This window comes from Loxodonta africana, chromosome 22 (genome assembly GCF_030014295.1).
Source record: "Loxodonta africana isolate mLoxAfr1 chromosome 22, mLoxAfr1.hap2, whole genome shotgun sequence".
Lineage (NCBI taxonomy): Eukaryota > Metazoa > Chordata > Mammalia > Proboscidea > Elephantidae > Loxodonta > Loxodonta africana.
The window spans coordinates 37,296,501-37,318,368 of NC_087363.1; the positions used below are offsets into that span (position 1 = coordinate 37,296,501).

Here is a 21,868-nt window from a genome sequence, read left to right on the forward strand (position 1 = left end):
CCACCGTCCCCTGGCTTGTTACACCCGCTTTCCATACCCTTTCTCTGTCCCTGAGCATTCTCTGCTTCCCACGCCTCCTGAGAGACCAGGGTTTGTCACCCACAACTCTAGCACGCTCTGCTTCAGGTTAGTGTTGCCCTGGGAGTGTGGGGGATAGAAGCCTTGAGCTGAGGTGGTCTGTGGGCTTTCAGACCCAGAGGCCCAGGGTCTGCTGTGAGGAGGGTGCAGCCAGGAGGCCATCCCACTCCCAGTAGGTGGATTCTTGGCTGCCCCTCCCCTCACCATATTTTACAATGTGGAACTTCCCAGCAGGCAGAGGCACTTGCTCCAGGGAATGGTTTTGTCATGGGAAGGTGCTGAAGAGGTGCCTTTGGAGTCAGGCAGCCCTGAGGGCAGATCCAGATTCTTCTGCTCAGTAGCTGTGTGGCCTTAATCTCTCTGGTTTATGTTTCCTCATCTGTAAAATGGAATCAGTAATGGTTTCTCTCCTATAGCTTGCTGTGAAGTTTAAGCCAGACTGCTCAGCACAGTGCCTGACTCATAAACCAAAAAAACCAAACCTGTTGCCGTCGAGTCAATTCCGACCCATAGCGACCCTACAGGACAGAGTATAACTGCCCCATAGGGTTTCCAAGGAGCGGCTGGTGGATTTGAACTGCTGACCTTTTTGGTTAGCAGCCGAGCTCTTAACTACTGTGCTACCATGCCTCCGCCTGGCACATAAACCTTTTGCCATTAAATTGATTCTGATTCATAGCGACCCTTATAGGACAGAGTAGAACTGCCCTGCACGGTTTCCAAGTAATGGCTGGTGGATTTTGGCTAGCAAGCCAGTTCTTAATCACTGTACCACCTAGCACATAAAAAAAAAAAAAAAAGCACATAGTAGGTACTTAATATATGGAAAAAAGAAATTCTGTCCTCATAGTTGCTGGACTGTGTCTATCTCCCTGTCCTGGTTTGGGCAGAGACCGTCTCACATATGTTGGGACCAGACACTTTGTCAGGTAACAGACTTGCTTGGGTATCCTTTGCAGCCAAGCCTTGGTTTATTCATCCAGTAGCTGGGTGCACATTTACAGGAGCTACCAGGCTGGAATCGGAATCAACTCGACAGCAGTGGGTTTGGTTTTTGGTTTACTAGGCTGGTGAAGAAGAAAGATCTGAAGAGGGAAGGGTGGATCAGAGAAGAAAAATGACAGAATTCATACCCATATAACAACTGTCCTGTGAGGGAGGTACTATACCATCTTATTTTATAAGGGAATGTCATGGATTGAATTATGTTTCCCCTAAAATATGTATATTAACTTGGCTAGGCCATGATTCCCAGTATTCTGTGGTTGTCCTCCATTTTATGATTGTAATTTTATGTTAAAGAGGATTAGGGTGGGATTGTAACACCCTTACCAGGTCACATTCCTGATCCAATGTAAAGGGAGTTTTCCTGGGGTGTGGCTGGGAGCAGAGCAGGTCCTTTAGGCTGGGGGTTCCTGTGCAGAGTAGCTCCTAGTCAAGGGAAAGATTGAGGAGAAAGACCTTCCTCCAGAGCCGATAGAGAGAGAAACCTTCCACCGGAGCTGATGCCCTGAATTTAGACTTCTAGCCTCTTAGATTGTGAGAAAATAAATTTATGTTTGTTAAAGCCATCCACTTGTGGTATTTCTGTTATAGCAGCACTAGATGACTAAGACAGGGAATAAACAGAATTAGAAGAGTGGAGCAACAGCCAAGGGTCACAGAGCCCATGATTTGCAGAACTGAGATTTAAATCCAGTTCTGTCCTATTCCAAGGCCTGGATGTGGATCTCGGTTCCTACCACGTTGTCTCTGAGCCCTGAGAGCTGGGTATGTGTCGTTGGGGATAAATATGCCTCCACGTTTACTGGGAATATCAGTTCAGAATGTGGACTGTGTGTGTTGTGTCACCTCCTACCCATAACCCTAGCCTCGGGGGGACCCCCTGTGCTTCTTTTCCCTCCCTTCAAGGCCGTCTTTGAGCCCCTTCTCTTGATACTGGCTTCTCAAGGTAGCTGAGGGGAGGCCAAGGCTAGGGCTGCCCTCTCTTCTTTTCCGTCACTGCCCACGGCTGGCTCCCAGGGTTCAACTCACATTACAGCCCAAGAAATGCAGAATGCAGTCTGGAGCAGAGCAGTAGGAGAGTGGCCTCCAGTCTGCCTGAATTTGAATCCTAAATCAGTCCATCTTTTATTGACTATGTGATCTAGGCAGGTGACTTAACCCCCAGCCCTTGGTTTTCTCATCTGTGAAATAGGAGTAGTGATGGCACCCACCGCCTTGGGATTGTCCATGACGGGCATGTGGTAGACTGGGATGTTTACCATCTTTGTTATGGTGAGTAACTCCACTAATGTTTCCAAATGGCATGGAAAGTCAAGGCCATTTCTGGACACAATGGACACCTAGTCCCTGACAAGCCTGTGGTGGTGGCATTCAGGGACAAGCAGAAGAACTTGGTATCTGCTTTGTTGAAGCAGAAATTCTGTCTTGAATCTCTCCATTGACACCTTCCCCGCCCCCAACTCAGTGCAGGATGGGTCCTCGCTCACCCTCGTGCTCATCTGCGAACCACTTGACATCTTGGTGACCTTTGTCAGCTCACCCCAGCCTTGACACCACAGAGAAACCTGATAACACTCCCACCAGCCAGCACCTGTACAGGGCTCACCATACACTGGTCACTGAGCCATCTAATTACATCCTCACAAGAACCCAGTGCATTGGATTATTGTTCCCATTTTACAGATGAAAAAAACGGAAGGAACATAGGGATTAAATTGCTGCCCAAGGTCACATAGCTGGCGTGACAGAGCCAGGACTCAAACTCAGTCCTGCAGATTCCATGCTCATGAACACACTCCAAACCTTGTTTTTGTTATCACCTGAACAAAGCCTGGCTTTAGAGGCCTGGATGTGCCTCGCTTCCTGCATCTCCCCCACTGCCCTAAAGCCCTAGGCACAGCAGGTTGGCAGCTCTTCCTATAGAATCACTTCTGCACAGCTTCCCTGCTAGGGATGCCCTTCCAAAATCCTCCTCAAATGTACCCTCTTCCTGGCAGCCTGCCTTGATCCCCCAGCTGGAAGGGGTCACTTGTTTAGCATGGATCCACCCTCTCACTGGACACTCAATCAGCATGATCTTCTAGTATTGTTTGTGGCTGTCACGTGACTGCCCCATAAGCCTGTCTCCCCCTCTTTCCTCTCTACCAGGCCCAGCATGCATGGCCCTCAGCTCAGTCACTATTTGTTGAATTTAATTAAAAATACATCTCTAACAACCTTTTCTTAAAACAGGCAGTTTCTTAAAAAGTTAAACATACGTCTGTCTTATGACCCAGCAGTTCTACTCCCATATATATATATGCATATAAAAAACCCGTTGCCGTCAAGTCGATTCCAACTCATAGTGTCCCTACAGGACAGAGTAGAACTGCCCCATAGGGTTTCTGAGGAACGCCTGGTGGATTCGAACTGCCGACCTTTTGGTTAGCAGCCATAGCTCTTAACCACTAGGCCACCAGGGTTTCCATATATGCATGTATATATGTTTCATTACTCTTATGCATACAAACATATAAGAGAAATGAAGGCACACGTCCACACATGACTCATAATAGCCCCAAACTGGAAACAACCCAGGTGTTCATCAACTGGTGAATGAATACATGAATTGTAGCATGTCCACACATTAGAATATTACACAGCCAAAGAAAGGAACAAATCACTGATATGCAACACAGATGAGTCTCAGAAAGCACTATGCTGAGTGAAAGAAGCCAGACAGACAGGATTTCATGCTGTATGATTCCATTTATGTGAAGTTCTACAAGAGGCAAAACTCATCTATAGTGATAGAAATCTGATGAGTTGTTTCATCTGGGGGTAGGGAGAGTACTGATAGGAAAGGGCACAAAGGAATTTTCTGGGTGATAGGAATGTTCTCTATCTTGATCTGGGTGTTGGTCACATAGGGCATACATTGGTCAAAGCCCATTAAACTATACCCTTAATATCTGTGCATTTTTACCGTGTGAAAATTGTATCTCAATAAGAACTGAGTTTAAATAAATAAATAGCAAAACTCAATTATATTTTTTAAAAACCTAACCCTCATTCTGACTTTTAAAAATCTGTTTTTTCCTCAGTACTCCAGTACGGCTAACAGAAGAGAACACACGAAAACAACAGCAAGCCCCCAGCCAGGCTTCCTGGAGCGGCTTAGCAAGACCTCGGGTGGCATGTTTGTGGGGCTCATGACCTTCCTGCTCTCCTTCTACATAATTTTCACCAATGAGGTAAAATGTTCAGGGTCCCACTGTATAAAGTGAGGGTCCGCCCCGCCGGTGTCAGAGAGCTAAGGCTGTGAATCCAGAGGCTAGATTTGGTAATAAAGGGCCCAGATTTTCCAAAAGAGAGAGAGGTGCTGAATTCATCAGAAGCTTTTCTGTTGTGACCCACCTCACAACTGATGTAAGCAGGAAAAGGAACAGATCAGTTCACATGCCTGAAAATCCTGGGAGTAGCCCCAGCTTCAGGCCTGGTTGGATCCAGGTGTTCATGCTGGGTCATCAGGAATCTTCATTTCTCCATCCCTTAGCAGTTTTTCTCTGTGATGGCATTGTTCTTGGGAAGGCTTATTCTTCATGATGACAGAGGTGGCCCTAGCAACTCCAGGGGGACATCCAACCAGCTTAGCAACCCCAGAGAAAAGAGGAACCATGTCTTTCTAAATCAGTTTAGCCACAGTTGCAGGGAGAGCTCTCAGTGTCCTGGCTTGGGTCTCTGTCCTCTCTCTGAACCAAATCCTGTAGCCAGCGGGTTGTTGGTGGCTAGGCCTTAGTCAAATGATTTAAATGACGGTTCAAATCAGCCTATGTAAATCACATGCGCTGAGAGTAGGGGAGGGGTGGAGAAGACAAAGGAAATTGGGGAAAGGGGCCAGCTCTTCCTAACACGGGGTCAGTGCTGAGATTGGCAGGAGAGGAGGGGTAGGGACCAGTGGAGTGATGGGAAGAGGTCTGCCTGGAAGAGCAGGGATCCTGGGCTCCAATCCTGATCTGCATGCTTGCTGGGCCTCAGCTTTCTAGCTGTAAAAAGGAGGAAAGAGTCGCAGTGCCTCTCTGAGGCCCATCATGCTCTGACAGTCTGCAGCAAGCACAACTGCTTCGAACCACCCCGACTTGGTGCTAGCTGCTTTCCTCCGCTCTCAGGGCCGCGCGTTGAAGACGGCGACCTCCCTGGCTGAGGGGCTCTCGCTTGTGGTGTCCCCGGACAGCATCCACAGTGTGGCTCCGGAGAACGAGGGGAGGCTGGTGCACATCATAGGGGCCCTGCGGACTTCCAAGGTAGGTTTGGCAATGGTCGTGGCCCGCTAGTGGCCCTGCCACATCACCAGATACTGCCTGGTTGAGCAGTTTGAAAGCAATGACTCCCAGCTCCGCCACTCATAGCTGTGTGGCCCAGTCACTCCAAGTCTCAACTCTTCATCTGGAAAATGGAGACAATAATTATAACAAATAAGAACTGTAACAGAAATTGTAACATGCCAGTTTTGAAGTGAGGTTAAGCAAATAGGCTTTAGTCAATGCCTAGCACATGTCTGAGCTTCACACATAGGTGCCGTGATGATTATCACTAGCCGTGAGTGTCTAACGCAGGCCTGCACAAGTACTCCGGCAGTTGGAGCTCTCCGGTTGCTTGGGCGCCGAATACGTTGTAGTTGGCACCCTCCCACTGTGCCTGGGCTGTGAGGCTCGTGGCAATGGGTGTTGCGTGTTAAGAACTTTGCGCAAGCAGTTTCACTGGGTTCTCCCACATAAAGTGACTGGAAAATTCTCTATTATCTGTCCCTGCTCTTGATACCTGTTTCTCTCCGAGTCTGACTTCCCCAAAGCCTTGAATTCTGGGCTGAAGTGAGTTTCATCCTTTATTTTTTGGTTTTTTGATTCTCGTGGAAGCTCTTGACTGATCCAAACTACGGGGTGCATATTCCAGCGGTGAAGCTGCGGCGCCACGTGGAGATGTACCAGTGGGTAGAGACGGAAGAGTCCAGGTGAGCTGCTGGGAAGTGAAAGGTCAGCTTGGGGGTAAAGGTGGTGCAGATGTTAGAATCAAATGCAGGTGGCTTCCATTTTGACTCTCCTGAAGTATAAAGTCTAAAATCTCCCTTTCGGAAAAATTTCAGGTTATCCCCAAATTATTAGTCAGTTATCATTTGTTTGGAGGTAGCAGGAGTTTAGGGTCAAGTGGCTTTTGGAAGAAAGGAGATTGATTGGCTCCCTTATCTTGGATGTCAGGGGAAGTGTGGGCATGACTGGATCCAGGCCTCAAACGATGTCACTAGGTCAGTCCCCCACCCCCTGACCCCATCCCAGTGTCAGTGTTCAGTTCTCTGCAGCGTTGGTTCCATCCTCTCTCCACAAGGGAGCAGAGGCGACCTCCAGGCTTATGACCTGTCAGTCCCAGTCGAAGTCCCAGAGCCAGCTGTCGTGGCCAGGCTGGGGTCACCTGGAGCTGGGTGGGGTCAATGCCACCTGAGCCATATTGACACAGAGCTTCAGAGGCCTTCAGTAGGGCTGTCCTGGGGAAAGAGGGCCCAGAGGGTGAGGCTGGGACCTTTGGGTGAGCCTGGTGGGGGTGGATTTCAGCTTCAGATGAGAAGGCACTTTTCTCCAGTCAGAGCCTTCAAGGGATGGAGCTGGCTCTGCCAGGGAGTGAGTGCCCTGGGCAGCTACAGACAAGGCTCTGCCCCAGTGTGGGATTTGACTTCATGGTGGAGGTTGCTTCCAGCGGGATATGCATGGATTAGAATGCTGAGGAGTGACTGGGCCGCTCATGGCTCCCTGTGCTCTCCCTGCAGGGAGTACACTGAGAATGGGCAGGTGAAGACGGAGACGAGGTACTCCTACAGTGAGTACCGGGACCCCCACCCCCAGATGTGCTGGCTGTGTCGCCTGCACACAGGTGGCCTCTGCCCCAAGGGAGGCTGACTGTAGTGGGTGGAGCTGTGGGAAACCCATCCATCGAATCAGGCTCCCCACCCCTTCTACCCTGTGAGTGGTGGTGGCTAGGGCATGAGGACCTGGGGTCAGTGAGCCTCAGACACGTGTCTGCTCTTACCATGGCTTGAGTCATTGCCTCTCCCTGTGCAGATACCGAATGGAAGTCGGAAATTGTCAGCAGCAAAAACTTCGACCGGGAGATTGGGCACAAAAACCCCAGGTGAGAGCTGGGCCCCTAGGCCTAAGAGCAGCCTCGCCTGTCCCCAGGCAGGCCTACAGCCTCAGTTGCCTCATCTGAGTAACGAGGTTGAGTTAATTCTGCCTGGTGAGTTGATGAAAATGCGGAACATAGTTTTTAGGCCAGGACCTGTTCACGGGAAGGGGACTCCCCTGGCCCACGAGCTCCCCTCAAAGGAGGCATGAGTACAAGGCCTGTACATACTGAGCCAGGGAGGCATTTTGTCACAGCCAGAGGCCAGGAGGGTGGGAGGACCATCAGGAAGGGCTTTCAGGAGGCAGTGGCCTTGGATCTGGGCTTCTGAGGATTTCCACAGAGGGAGGTTACCTGGGAGGGGGCACTCGAAGGAAGGAATGGGCATGGAGGTGGTGAAGTGGGAACAGCGCTGGGCATGGCTGGAGTTCGGGCTGTGGGCAGCAATGGGCAGGGCTGTGTGACAGGGTCCTGGATACCACACAGCAGGGTGCAGATGCTCCCGGGGCTGGGAGGAGGCTCTGAGGGGTGGGAAGTGGGTACAGCAGGACAGGCTGGCAAGCTGAGGCAAGAGGGTATGAAACTCTGGGGGACAGGAGACAGAGGGCACTGCTCAACCCGGGGAGGGGGGACAGAAGCCCCTGGGGGTGGGACAAAGTGCCTGCCATGTCTGGTCTGGTGGGGACACTCTGGAGCTCCCTGGTAGGGCCCCTGCCCAGCACACCCCACGGGGACCCACACAGCTCTCACCCTGACACCTCACTTCACTGACAGATCCCTCTGTCCCACAGTGCGATGGCGGTGGAGTCATTCACGGCCACAGCCCCCTTTGTCCAAATTGGCAGGTTTTTCCTCTCGGCAGGTAAGTCACAGGCCTGGCTGGGGTGTGAGGTATGTGTGTGGGGGTGGTGGAGGGGATAGGAGATGAGGCCAGCTGTGAGGCTGAGGGGTTCAGAGATTCACCTTATTTCTCACCACCCTGCTGCTCTTAGGCCTCATTGACAAAGTCGACAACTTTAAGCCACTGAGCCTGTCCAAGCTGGAGGACCCCCACGTGGACATCATCCGCCGGGGAGACTTTTTCTACCACAGTGAGAACCCTAAGTATCCAGAGGTATATGGCAGGCCTGGACAGTCTGGCTAACACTGGGGCCGTAAAACATTGTCCCTATGGACAACACATAAAAGTCAGAAGCCTGTTTGAGGCTCTGATTTGACTCAGTTGATTCCACAGCTACACTTTCCCAGGTGGGAGGCTGAAGGAGGGGAGAGGAAGAGTTCTAGGGATGGAATAGCCTGGGCAAAGGTGTGGAGGTGTGAAAGGGGCATGAGGTGCCTGGTGGGCTCGATGTCATCATCGGCCCAGGACCCATGGACCCAGGACAGCAGCTTCTGATCCACTTGTCTCACTTCTTTTCCACCCCCCAGGTGGGAGACCTGCGTGTCTCATTTTCCTACGCAGGACTGAGTGGCGATGACCCCGATCTGGGTCCTGCTCACGTGGTAAGCTGGCTTCTGCGGGGCAGACTCCGAGTCAGGGCTTATCACATTCTGGCGGGCACAGGCTCCTTGAAGAATCTTGAGAATGCTTTGTTGGAGCCTTCTCTAGAAAAATCCATATGTGCATTCTTTGGAGCCATTTCAGAGGTTCATGTCCCATGCAGCCCGTCCGTGGACCCCTGCAGTTCTAGAAGGATTTCATAACTATACCTAAGAGAGCCCTTCTTCCAATCAGCCTAGCCCCTGCTCTCCCAGCCCCCAATTTTTGACCTATAAATACCTGGTCTCGCATTCCTGACGCTGTCATGTGTAGTCCCACCCCAGTTCCTGCTTTGCTTGTGGTTCTCCCTGGGGCTTTGGATGAAACAGCTCAGCTGGCCGTCCTGGGCTTGGTGTACCCCTAGGTAGGCATGTGGAGAGAGAAGCCCCAGGCAGGGGTGACGCTCGGTTCTCTTTATTCACTTCCCTAGCGGCACACAGTCCCCAAAGGGATTTCTGGGAAATGTGGAAAGGAGGGTCTCAATACGTGCCTAGCCTCTGATCACCCCCCTCAGCTCTGACATTAATTTCTCTGACCAGGTCACTGTGGTTGCCCGGCAGCGGGGTGACCAGCTAGTCCCATACTCCACCAAGTCTGGGGACACCTTGCTTCTCCTGCACCACGGGGACTTCTCAGCAGAGGTGAGTTGCTGCTGCCCTGCCTGTGTGATGGGGAGACAGGTGGGCCCTCCCTCCTTCCTTTCCTGCAACCGTTATGTAACAAGCTTCCCTGCTAGAGGAAATAGCCAGTGCAGCGAGGCAAGAAAAACAAATGGAAGGAACGATCAGCTCCTGCTGCGTGCCAGCCTGCTGGGCACTGAGGAAAGAATGGCGAGCAAAGCAGACCTCCCCGCAGGCTTCAGTCGTGTGGGACAGATGAATGGAAAAGCTAGTAAGAAGGGCAGGTTGTGTCGAGTGTGGTGAAGGGAAGAGCAGGTGCTCTGAGATAAACGGACAATAAAGGAAATAGGCTGTGATGCTGGGTGAGAAATGCATCTCTGAGGAGTGACATTTTTGCTGAGACCCAGATGATGAGAAAAAGGGGATCCTGGAAGAGTCAGGTCAGTTCAGGCAAGGAGAAGGGCCCAGTCAGGCAGGGAGGAGTGCGTCTTTTGGGGAGTGGGTGCGGGAGGTGAGGCGGGCATGGCAGGCAGAGGTGTGCACTTCCTCAAGAGCCTCAGGAAGGCAGTGAGGGTTTAGAGCTGGGGCACCCCAGGACCAGTACCCTCAGACAGTGGCCCCCAGAGCTTTTTGGCCTTCTTTCTCCCACCTGTAAAATGGGAAAGGTCATGCCTCACCCAAGTCCTCAGAGAAGGGGTGGAAAGATAAGGTGATCAGTTCAATTTTGTGCTTTCATAGTTGGTCTCTGTTCTTTAGGCAGGAAATCCTTCTCTTTAACAGAATAGAGTTTTCACATTGTTGAGGAACACAGTGTACCATTGGTGGAACGTTCTGTGCTGGCCCTGAAATGGATTGTGGGGCTTTTCGTCAGGAGGGCTAGAAATGGTAAAGGCGGTGGGCAGGTGTCAGGGATTAGCTGTGACCCTTTGTCCCTATATTAGGCCCTCCGCTGTCACCTTTCCCCCTCTAGCCTCACAGCCCCATGGTGGAGCTGGGCCACAACCACTCCTTGTACCTGGCCAGGGCAGAGTGTGGTCAGGATGTTGCCCAGGAGCCTAGTCACCAACCTCGGGGTAGAGCTGCCACTTCCCAACCTGGTAGGCCATACCATGAGTCACCCTTTCCACCCAGCTCCGTGGGCCCCCTGGGGGCTTTCTACAATTAGTAGACCCTGTCAAGACCTTGTTCTCTCCCAAGGCTCTTGCTCAGCCCCAGGCTTCTACCCGCTGCAGGCAGAGGGGGACCTAGGTCTCAGAGGTGCCCCATGAGAGAGGAATGGGTGGGGCTCCTGGCTTAGATACCTCCCCAGGGGGCAGGGCTGGCAGTGCAGATAGGCTGGCTCCTGATTACCCTGCACCTCTGGCTGCTTAGTAGCCCCAACTCATCCCCTTATAGCCCCCCCACTGCTCCCATCCCCCACAGGGTCTAGGGTCTCTGCCAAGCACAGACAGAAGCCCCGGAGCCAAGGAGGCAGCCTGGGGGCACCGAGAAGAAACCCCAGACTCTGCAAGTCAGGATGCCTGGGTTGTAGTCCCAGGAAGGAGGAGCGGATAGTGGCTATAGAACAGGTGTTGGACACAGGCCCTCGTGCAGGCCCTGGCTCTGCCTCCCTGCGCCTGGCTTTCATCCTCTCTAAGACTGTTTCCTCATCTGTCAAATGGAAACATTTATTTATTTGCTTATTATTATTGTTATCATCCTTACTTTACTTGGTTGTTGTGAGGATTATTCATGCATTCATTCAACAAGTGTTTATTGAGCTCCAGGGACAGTGCAGAGAGCAGACATGGTCCGCCCTCGGGAATGTAGAGTTTAGTTAACTGCTTGAAGTGAGACCCCGGGCAAGTTACTTATCCTGTCAGAACTTCAGTTTCTTCATTTGTAAAATGGGGTTAAGTGCGCCTACCTTGTGAAGTTATTTTGAGGATTACATAAAGTAATATTTATAAACCACTGAAGACAGCAACTGATAATAAATGATAAATGTTAGCTCTTATCGTTATCGTTATAGATTATGACACGGGTGCCTGACTTAGATCAGAGCATCAGGAAGTCTCTCTGAAGAACTGGCATTTAAGCAGAGATGGGAAGAATATGTTGGAGCCAGCTGGGCACAACTGGGGGCATATGAGTTCTAGGCAGAGGGAGCTGTGGAAAGGCCCAAAGGCAAGAAGACACCTGACCTGGCCTCAGGACAAGCAGCCAGTGGGGCTGGGGGGCAGGCTGTAAGGGCAGGGCAATAGGGCCCTGGCAGGTGACCTCGCTGGGGTGACGGGTAGAAGGAGAGAGGCCAGTGAGAGACGGTGATGGCTTAGATTAGGGGGTTGATAGTGGAGAGAGAAGATTTGGGAAAATGTGGCTGTGGAGTTGACAGGACCTGCTGATGGATTGGATAGGAGGTGGCAGGAGGGGAGCAAGTCAAATGAGACAGCCAGGTTTTGGCTTGAGCAGGTGGCTGCTTGTACCATTTGCTGAGATGGGGAAGACAGAGAGAAATCAGTTGGGGTGGAGGCTCACATGTTAGTGCCGGATGTGCCAGGACATCAAGGGGACATGTCCAGTAGGCAATGTGTGAAGCCAGAAGAGGTGCCTGAGCTACAGCTGCACATTTGAGAGACACTGGATGGTATTACATGGGTAGAGTGTAGGCTGAGAAAGGAAAAGAAAGCACCTGAAGAATTTTAGCGTTGAGGGGACAGCAAGAAGAGAAGGAATGGCAGTGGAGACTGAGAAGATGCAGCCTGAGAAGTAGGAGGGAAACAAGGAGAATGAGGTGTCCCAGAAGCCATGTTCTGAGAGTAAATCTGATAGCATACACGAAGTATTCCGCATAGTGCCTGGCATGCAAACACTCAGACACCACCAGCTCTTCAGGGACGGCCCTAAATGGCCCCATAGAGGTACCGATGCAGTGTGAAGGAGGGTCAAGTTCATTACAGGTGAGACAGTGGGCTGAGGTATTTGAAGGGGGTGGGATCTGCCTGAGGAGGGCTTATACCTTCCACAAACCTCTCTTGTGCTTTGCCCTGTGCTGTGCCAGGTGGGCTGAGAGCTAGTTCTGGGGTGGGAGGTTTGCCCTATCTCTGATCTGTTCAGAGATGGCCAACAGCTTCTGGGTTGGCACAGCTCCCTCATCACCTACCCCTACCAACTGGGTAGGCTGGTGACCTCCTCAGAGTCGTGACCACCCTGTCTCCCCCTCGTCCTGCAGGAGGTGTTTCATAGAGAACAAAAGAGCAACTCCTTGAAGACCTGGGGCCTGCGGGCTACTGGCTGGATGGCCATGTTTATGGGCCTCAACCTCATGACCCGGATCCTCTATACCCTGGGTAGGTGCAGAGACAGGGCTGGGGGCTGCGGGGCCCCACCTTACCTGTTGCAGCCCTGAGTGCTTTCCACTGTGCTTATCACATCGTCATCTGTCAGCCTCTCCAGCTGATAGAGTGCTCCCTGCTCTGTAGCTTTGGGATGAATGAGCAGAGGAAGGCAGGCACAAGGGCCAAGATGGAGTGCCTACCGTGTGCTTGCAGGAGGTGAGGGCAGGGTGGATGTCAGACTCAGAGGAGGCGGGTCTAGTGCTCATGATATGAGGGTCTGGCCCACTCATCCACCTGTTCACTGGCTGTCACTTGCTCATGTCTTCATTCCACAAGTAATCAAATAGCCACGGGAGGAGGCTGGGCAGCCTGGGAGTGAGCCAGATCTGCACTTGCAGTCTGTGCCCGTGGAGCTGTGGGTACTCCGGTCAGTCCTTTTCCCGTCTCCACTTCAGTTACTTCACACCTAACTTGCAGAGTTTTGTCATATGTTTGGCAAATAGGGAACACTCAAAAACTGTTATGCTTCCTTCCTCACCCCCAAATCTGGGCCAGATTTGGGGCAGCCAGGAAGTCTGGAGCTCAGGGGAGTTTGGTGGGCTGCTCACTTGGCCTGAAGCTGGAGCCAGGGAGCCTAATCGGAGCCCAGGTGACCCAGTGTGGTTCAGGCTCTGAGCCCCGGGGTAAGTGCTGGGCTCAGTGTTGAGCCAGGATGATGGGGTGTCTCGGGGGACTTGCCACCCGAGCCTCTACCCCAGTGCGTTTCCCCATCTAGTCAGATGATTCTGCCCAGCCTCCTGGGCCCCGACAGAAACCTCTCCCCGATTTTCTACTTGCAAGCTGGGGAAAGAGGTGGCTGCAGTAAAGCCCAGATGGTCAGAGCTGGGAGGGCCACCTCCCTCATCTTACAGGAGGGAAAATGAGGCCCAGGGAGAGGAAGGATGCTTCCTCTGAGGCTTATTCTGGATGGCTGAACTGTGCTCAGGAAAACCGGCCACATGTTTGGCACCACTAGAGAGAGATCAGAATTTTAAACAAAACCCTTGAACTAAGCCCCTCTTGGCTGTGTGACCTTGAGCAGGCCACTCCGCCTCTTGGAGCCTCCCTCAGTTCCCATGTATCCAAGATGAAGCAGTTGAAGCCCCTCTCAGAGGACTCTCCTTTCATTCTCTGTGGCCCTCTGGTCCCCTCCACACCTAGAATGCCAACACTTGACTCAGGGCAGACAGTAGAGCATGGGGGGTACATAGTGCAGGTAGAAAGATCCAGGAAGCTGCAACACAGAAGCATTCATTCATCTACTCATTCATTCATTCATTCAACTAATAGTGCCTGCTGTGTGTGAGACAGTGATCTAGATCCTGGGGACAAAGCAGTGAACAGGTCAGACAGGGTCCTTGTCCTCTCAAGGCTTACATTTTAGAGCAATGGCTAAGAGCTCAGGCTCTGCACCCAGGCAGTTTTGAGTGTAAATCCTGGTTCTGGCACTTTCTAGCTGTAGGACTTTGGGCAAGTCTCTTAATTCCCTGAGCCTCAGTGACCTTGTGGGTAAAACAGGGTTAAAAATAACACCTACGTTGTAGGATAGGCATTAGGGCTTGATGACATGATGCCCATAGTGCCAGACACATAGGCAATGCTAATGAACATGAACTCACTTGTGATAAGGGCTAAGTAGGGCTGCTACTCACTTTTGAATACTAGGATGAGGCCCAGAGGCAGCCTGCAGGGTCCTCCTGTAGTCATGATGGAGTACCAGGGCTGCTCTGCAAACCCAGTGGAACCAAAGCCCTGGGGCCTCCTAGGACCTGGCTAGAGATTGCCCCGGTGGGCATCTGCTGCTGCCAGGCCAACCTGGAGAGGCCAGGCAGGCCAAGAACAGAGTAATTCCAGGTGAATTTAGCTGGGCCAATAGCCTGTGAGATCATGAGGCAGGACCAAGACTTTGGCTAATGTGTTTTCCTCAGTCCTGCCCAGAGCTGGACACATAGATACTTAGTCACAACTTGGTGCTCGAATGAACCAACACCTCCAGGGATGGCTGAGCAGCCCAAATAGACATCCTTGGAGGGCTCCATACACAAGCTTCTTCGTGAAAATGCAGTAAACAGAGGGCCCTCCTCTGGACTTTGGCTCTCAGTATAGGGTTACTGGCGTTCCACCACTCTGACCCTTCCCTCTCCTTATTCACATGGCATCAAGGACCGACCCTTTTCTAGGAAGGGAACCACCTGCTCTGAGATGCAAAGTATGGTGGCCTCCTCATCTCAATGCCTTTCCTTTCCCACAGTGGACTGGTTTCCTGTCTTCCGAGACCTGGTCAACATTGGCCTGAAAGCCTTTGCCTTCTGCGTGGCCACCTCACTGACCTTGTTGACTGTGGCTGCTGGGTGGCTCTTCTACCGGCCCCTGTGGGCCCTCTTCATCGGCTGCTTGGCATTGGTGCCCATCATCATTGCTCGGACACGGGTGCCGGCCAAAAAGCTGGAGTGAAACAGGCCTGGCACCTGCCTGACCCAAGCCACCACCTCCCCCTCCCACTGACCCAGCATGAGTCCAGGTCAGTTTTTGACCCCACTTTCCCTCCACTCTTCAAGGTGCCTGACTTGGCAACACGCACGTGCTAGGATTTGGTGTTCATCAGCTAACGTCTTCTCCACCCCTTCTCTTGCCAATAAGCAGCTTTGGTGGGCAGAAGGCAGCTTACATCTAGCAGTGTAACAAGCATTCTCCTTTTGTTCCCTTCCCTTCTGTTGTAACCTGGTGTGTGTGGCCGGCTGAACTTGTTTCACTCGGCTCATCTGTGTGAGGTGACGAAGCAGTGACACTCCACAGAGACCTGCTGATAAAGGGCTCAGCCTCATCACTTGCTTCTTCCCGTCATTGAAGACTATAGTGTCAGGATGCTGCCACAACCATCAAACCTATCTATGGCCTTAAAGGGTGACCTTTAGTTATTGCTAAGCACTACTGGATTACCAAGACAAAGCACTTGCCCAGCAATGCCAGTGCACCAAAAACCGAGTGTTTGGGTAGAACTTGGTTTGATACTTTAAAACAAACAAAAAACACTCGAAGATGTCATGATGAGAAAAAATTAAAAATTTATTGGGCTTTATACGTATTTTAGGAAACCTTGGTGATGTAGAGGTTAAGTGCTACAGCTGCTAACCAAAAGGTCGGCAGTTCGAATCCCCCAGGCGCTCCTTGGAAACCCTATGGGGCAGTTCTACTCTGTCCTACAGGGTTGCTAGGGGTCAGGATCAACTCGATGGCAACGGGTTTGGTTTTTCTTATGGTTTGGCGGAATCTTTTTAGTGTATTAAAAAAAAAAAAAACCGTTGCTGTCGAGTTGATTCCAACTCCTAGCGACCCTAGGAGAACTGCCCCAGTTTCCAAGGAGCGTCTGATGGATTCAAACTGCCGACCTTTTGGTTAGCAGCTGTAGCTCTCAACCACTATGCCACCAGGGTTTCCTTTTAGTGTATAGGATCTCCAAAAAGTCCTTTTTATAAGCTTTTCTTTGCTATGATGAGTAATCTCTTGTGTACTTTCCTACCCTGAGGGAATTTTTTGAAATAAGATTTAAAAAACAAAATGAACAAACTCCTGAATGATTAACATTTCAGACTGTTACAGAAAAACACCCTTTAACCTATCAGCTGAAGTTAATTCAGAGCACAGGACCGTGTTAAATTGGGTTATGGCTTAGCTGGTAAAAATAAAAAGTCACCTCTGTCACTACTCTGGGTTATTTGGGAAGCTTTAAGAAGCTTTTGAAACAAGCGTTAGGCAAGGATTTCTTTTTACCCTGGGATGAGATGGGGAATCTCTACCGGATGGAGAAAAGCATTTCCTTTCATCCTCTGGTGTCATGAACGGCCCACTTAAAAATAGTTTTGAGTTTTTAGTCAGTCATTAAAAGGTTGGACGCTTTATATCAGGTGGGCTCCTACATGGTGGCCCCCAGTCAACCAAAGTCAAGACTCAGGCTGCAGGCTGGCTGTACAATGCCCACGTCTGGCCTGTTCCTTCATCGCAGAGTGCCGACATTGGCACCTGGGCCTCAGGAGGCTGCTCTGGGAGGTTCTTGTCTCCTTAATCTCCTCCCAAGTAAGATCCACCCATGCTTAATTTATATAATCTCTAAATTTCCCAACTACTCTTATACCCTTTTAAAGTGTGTTGTAACCTTGATGTCTTAAGAGATTCTTTGTGCATCTTTTTTCCCAATATTCAGGAACTGTTTTGCCTTTGCTGGGAGTGTTCGCTTTTTTAAATAAGTATTTGATAGCTGAAAAAGGGGTCAGAATTTCTGAAACTGGTGACCGAATATTCTGTTGTCCTGGGGTATCTGTGCTCTAGATTCTTCATGTTAAAAAGAAACAGCCAGCCCCACAGATGACTTTTCTGGGTTTAAGTACTGAACTAGTATCCGCTACTGCTTATTGAACGAGCAGTGCCATCTAAGCTCTTAACAGAGCCTTTAAGAAAAGACAGTATAACAAGATGAAAGCTCTTGGGATTTGAGGTTTGTATAGTTTTCCCTAATACAGATTTTAAATTACAATTTAAAAACTGTTCTCAAAGAGCAAAATAATGTAAAGAAAAACCTGGAGCTTTTGAAAAATCACCATGAAATTTGTATTACCTTTGTATTTTTGATAAAAATTCAAAATAAAATTTTAAGTATCTTTTGGTATAGAAACTTGCCATTATCCTTTTATTTTCATTCTTTCTGAAATTTCTATCTCAGAGACTTTAGTCACAGAACTTAACTATGAATTTTAAGAACCCACTGGGTTCTAAATTGTTTTTAGTGGCTAGTGGCCATTGTTCTTCAACTTTTTTTTTTTTAAAAAAGGGCAACTCAATATTTCTAGCACTTAGAAGCCTTACATGCCAACGCCTACTTAGCTTTGGCTTGATTTAGTCAGTGACTCATACTTCACTCATCTTCAGAATGTGCCAGAAGACACGGAATGGGGCAGCAGTATGAAACAGTACAAAGGGCATCATGGGCTTTGGGTCAACACAAAGACCTGAGTCCAGGTCCCAAGTCTGCCACTGATTGGATGTGTGACATTGGGCAAATGACCACCAAGCCCGTTTCCTCATCTAAAATTGGGACAATGTCCTTCTGTCTCAGATAAAGCCCATGAAATGCCTCATTGTCCACCCTGAAGCTAGCAATTTGAGAACTTATTTTTGTTAAAATTGAAACAGGTGAGATAACTTTCCCAAACCCACTTTTATATTTCTCAAAACCTAATGTTTTATTGCATTTCCAGAATACCTCCTAGTAGCTGGCATCTGCTTGAATGAACTACTTCTCCAGACACAGGACTATACCCTTGACTCAAAGCACCAGAAAACAAGTCGGCTCACCTCTAGGAGAGCATGGGTATTGGTACAGGAAGTGTGAGACTCCAGTTTCCATAGCAACACCAGTGTGTTTCTCAACAAGAGTGTTCCAGCCAGGCTCTTGCTGCATGAGTCACACCCCAAAGGTTTTGTTTCCCTGGGATAAAACTTCCTCAGATTTTTAGTGGCTCCCGTCAAAGATTAAGTAGTATCTTCTGTTTTCAACAGAAAAAAAAAAATTCCATCTATGTAATGATGAGCCTATAGGAAATCACTATCTGATTTCTAATGTAGTCTCAACATGTGTACAAATTGTTACGTTATTTGGGTGTTCTTAACTGACAAAATCTCAAAGAAAATGTAGAGTTGAGTCTTTTTAGATAAATGCTTTATTTTTTTCTCAAAATATTATAAAACTTGTTTCTCTGAGTATCTACACTGGCATATAGCTTTGTAAATTTATCCAGGAATGAATTACATCTAGTTTAACATTGGTCTACTTTTATTAACATTTCTTTGATTCTCAATTAGTTATTCTTTCCTGATTTTAGCTCTTAGTTCTAGTCTTCTGCAGCCACAAAGTGTAACTTCGAAAAGTAGGTCCCACCACCATCACAACCCGAGATGGTCTGCACTCCTCTGCGCTCTCTCATGTGACAAGAGGCAGCATTAGGCAGTATTAGTGAACCTGATTCAGGGGAGAAATAAGTGGTCTTCAGAGAAAGTCTGAAAGAGAGGCATGAGCACACTGACAGTTGAAGGATTTAACTGGAAGAAAGGACCACTGTGTTCCTCAGTGACCATCATCTCAAGTCCCCAGTGGTGTCTATAAAAGAGCTGACCCATATTTCCAAAGATGGGAAGAATAAGGCTGAGGTGGCAGGAGAGTATCTCCTGGAGAAGTTTCTCATAGCTCAAAGGCTAGGGCTTGGTAGCAAAAAGCTTTCAAAGTCCTATCCTGGGTGAATCCAAGAAGACCGGGGCCAGACCAAACTGCAGCGTGACTTCAGTGTGACCCTTCTGTCCTCCGGCCAGTGTCTGTAGTGCATGCTGCTTCTGCTTCCTTCTCAGCAGAAAAGCCACTGCTCTGAGGTGCCTGGGCACCCCCCAAGGGCAGGCTGAGGCCTGCAGTGGTGGAACACATGAGAAGGTAAACTCTAGCATCACAGCTTCTCAAATGGAAACAGATGAGAAGCTGCCTCTTTCTTTCCCCTTCTGGTCTTCTTAGAGCACTTCTGCTTCTGGTCTTCAGTTTCTCGGTTCTGGGGCCAAGAGGCAGCCAAGATCCTGGCTGCTTCTGCTTGGGAGCTGGTCCCCTCCTCTTCATCAGAAGAAAGCCCGCCTCCTCCTGCATCTGTGTGGAGAGCTACTGCCTCACTCTGCAGAAGTGGGAGGACAGGGGAGGGGAAACATAGGGCACGTGTCAGTGAAGAGACAGTGGGGAGTGCTGTCAAGAGGCACAACAGCTCACAGTACTTGACTCAGCTACCAGTCAAGCCTGAGTGGTGTGGCTCTGGTGAAACACAGGCATTGGTGGGAAGAGGCAAGACTTCCTAGTTCTCCACATCGGCACTTGCAAGTATTGCTTCCTACTCACGTGGCTCCTTCTATGTCTTCCTCGGATCAGGGCTCATTTAAACAGGTCCTGGAGAGCCTGCTGTAAGCTGAGCGTGGGGGAGTGCAAAGATGTTGGGGCAGCTTGTACTCAAATCTAGGAGATAAGTGTGACTGGTGCTTTGCATTTGTTACCCCAGTTTTGAGCAAAAATATGTTATAGAGTGAAAGCGTATCTATAGAAGACCAATTAATTCAAAGAATGGAAGAATATAGTACAACAACATTAAACATAATTGAGGAGTTAAGGGAAAACACAAAGTTCTAAAAGAAATAAGGAAAGCAATGCAAGAACAAAACCAGGCTCTGAAAAAAAAGATAAAAAGAAACCAAACAAAAATATTGCACCTGCAAGGGACAATAACTGGAAAGAAACACACAATGGAAGGATTTAACAACAGATTTAATCAGGCAGAAGGAAGAATACTGAAGAAGAGAATAAGGCAGTTAAACTTGCAGACACTGAAAAGCAACAAGAACAGAGGCTGAAGAAGGCTGGGCACAATTTACTGGAATTATGGGACAACAAGAGATCTAATATATACAACATGGGAATTTTGGAGGGTGATGAGAGAGAAAAGGATAGATAGAATATTTGAAGAAATAATGACAGGAAATTTCCCAATCTGACAAAGGATATGAATCTACAAATCCAAGAAGCTCAAAGAACCCCGAGCAGGATAAACCAAAAGAGATCCACATCAAGAAACATCATAGTCAGGCACCCAAAAAGTAAGGATAAAGAGAGACTCCTGAAAGCAGTGAGAGAGAAGCAAACAGTCACATAAAAGGATTCCAAATAAGATTAAATACCAATTTATCCTCAAACACTGGAAGCCAGAAGGCAACAGAATGATACACTGTCAACCAAGAATACTATACCCAGTGAAACCGTCCTTCAACAATGAGGGTGAAACTGAAACGTTCCCAGATAACACAGAAGCTGAGACAGTTCATATCCACCAGGCTGGCCCCACAAAAAATACTAAGGGGAGTTCTGTAGATGCAAGGGAAAAGATACTAGAAAGCAATTCGAAGCCATATATTTAAAAAAAAAAAACCTAATAAAGGGAATTGTATGGACAAGAAGAATAAACCAAAACCAAACCCACTGCCATCGAGTTGATTTCGACTCATAGCAACCCTACAGGACAGAACAGAACTGCCCCCTAGGGTTTCCAAGGTATGGCTGGTGGATTCAAACTGCTGACCTCTTGGTTAGCAGCCCAGCTCTTAACGACCGTGCCACCAAGGTTCCTGGACAAGATTAAACCCCCACCCCCCAAAAAAGAATAGGAGCTATTAATAAGCTATTCATGTTTGATAATTCTAATTATTTTGTCCTTCATGATTTTTAATAATAAATGTATAAAAAGCAAGGATAAAATTATATTACAGGGCACAGGAAATATAAACACATAATTAGTGATAACAAAATGGGGAGGATGGTGTATGTATGGAATTTCTTGTATGTTACTAAAGTTGTTAAAAACTTACCCTAGGATGTTATAAGCTGTTAAATTTAATATTCATGATAACCACTAAGAAAATATCTTAAAAAAAAAACACAAAAGGAGAAGGGAACCAAAATGGCTCACTCCAATATACCAACAAAACAAAAGAAAGCAGTCATAGAAAACAGACAAAAAAGGCTTCAGACAAACAAAAAACAACAAACTGCAGAAGTGAGCCACTTCTTACTGGTAATTACAGCGAATGAATAGACTAAATACGCTAATCAAAAGGCAGAGAGTGGAAGAACGGATTAAAAAAAAAAAAAATGATCCAACTATATGCTTTTACAAGAGACACGTCTTAAACCCAATGACACAAGTTGAAAGGGAAAGGATGGGAAAAAATATTCCATGCAAATAATAACCAAAAGAGAGCTTGAGTGGCAATCTTAGTATCAGACAACGTACACTTTAAGACAAAATCTGTTAGAAGAGATAAAGACGGATATTAAAGAACGATGAAAGGGTCAATTCATTTAGAAGATTTAACAATCATAAATATATGTGCAGTCAACACCGGAGCACCTAAATATATAAAGCAAACACTGACGGAATTACAGGGAAAATAGACAGCACTTCAATAATAGTTGTAGACTTCAGCACACCACTTTCAATATTGGACATAACATCTAGAAAGAAAATCACCAAGGAAACAGGACCCGAATG

At 48.6% G+C, this 21,868-nt stretch overlaps 2 protein-coding genes across 3 annotated transcripts in view; one reads left to right on the plus strand and one right to left on the minus strand.

The window, feature by feature from the left end:
* TMEM43 (transmembrane protein 43) overlaps nt 1-21,868 on the plus strand; it is a 30,291-nt gene that overhangs the window by 1,100 nt on the left and 7,323 nt on the right. The window contains exons 2-12 of one of the 2 annotated variants that reach the window (XM_003409735.4): nt 4,167-4,316; nt 5,232-5,366; nt 5,979-6,073; nt 6,881-6,930; nt 7,173-7,242; nt 8,025-8,095; nt 8,226-8,347; nt 8,662-8,736; nt 9,313-9,414; nt 12,605-12,722; nt 15,001-20,757. In XM_003409735.4, the coding sequence (XP_003409783.2) occupies nt 4,167-4,316; nt 5,232-5,366; nt 5,979-6,073; nt 6,881-6,930; nt 7,173-7,242; nt 8,025-8,095; nt 8,226-8,347; nt 8,662-8,736; nt 9,313-9,414; nt 12,605-12,722; nt 15,001-15,203 (1,191 nt within the window). In that variant the 3' untranslated portion in view covers nt 15,204-20,757. Of the gene's footprint in view, nt 1-4,166; nt 4,317-5,231; nt 5,367-5,978; nt 6,074-6,880; nt 6,931-7,172; nt 7,243-8,024; nt 8,096-8,225; nt 8,348-8,661; nt 8,737-9,312; nt 9,415-12,604; nt 12,723-15,000; nt 20,758-21,868 lie in introns of those variants that run through there. The other variant, XM_023547867.2, reaches the window with a different exon arrangement.
* The window catches only part of XPC (XPC complex subunit, DNA damage recognition and repair factor), a 55,187-nt gene continuing 50,851 nt past the window's right edge, over nt 17,533-21,868 (minus strand). The window contains exon 16 of the mRNA XM_010589935.3: nt 17,533-19,453. Coding sequence (XP_010588237.2) covers nt 19,238-19,453 — 216 coding nt within the window. The 3' untranslated portion in view covers nt 17,533-19,237. The remainder of the gene's footprint in view (nt 19,454-21,868) is intronic.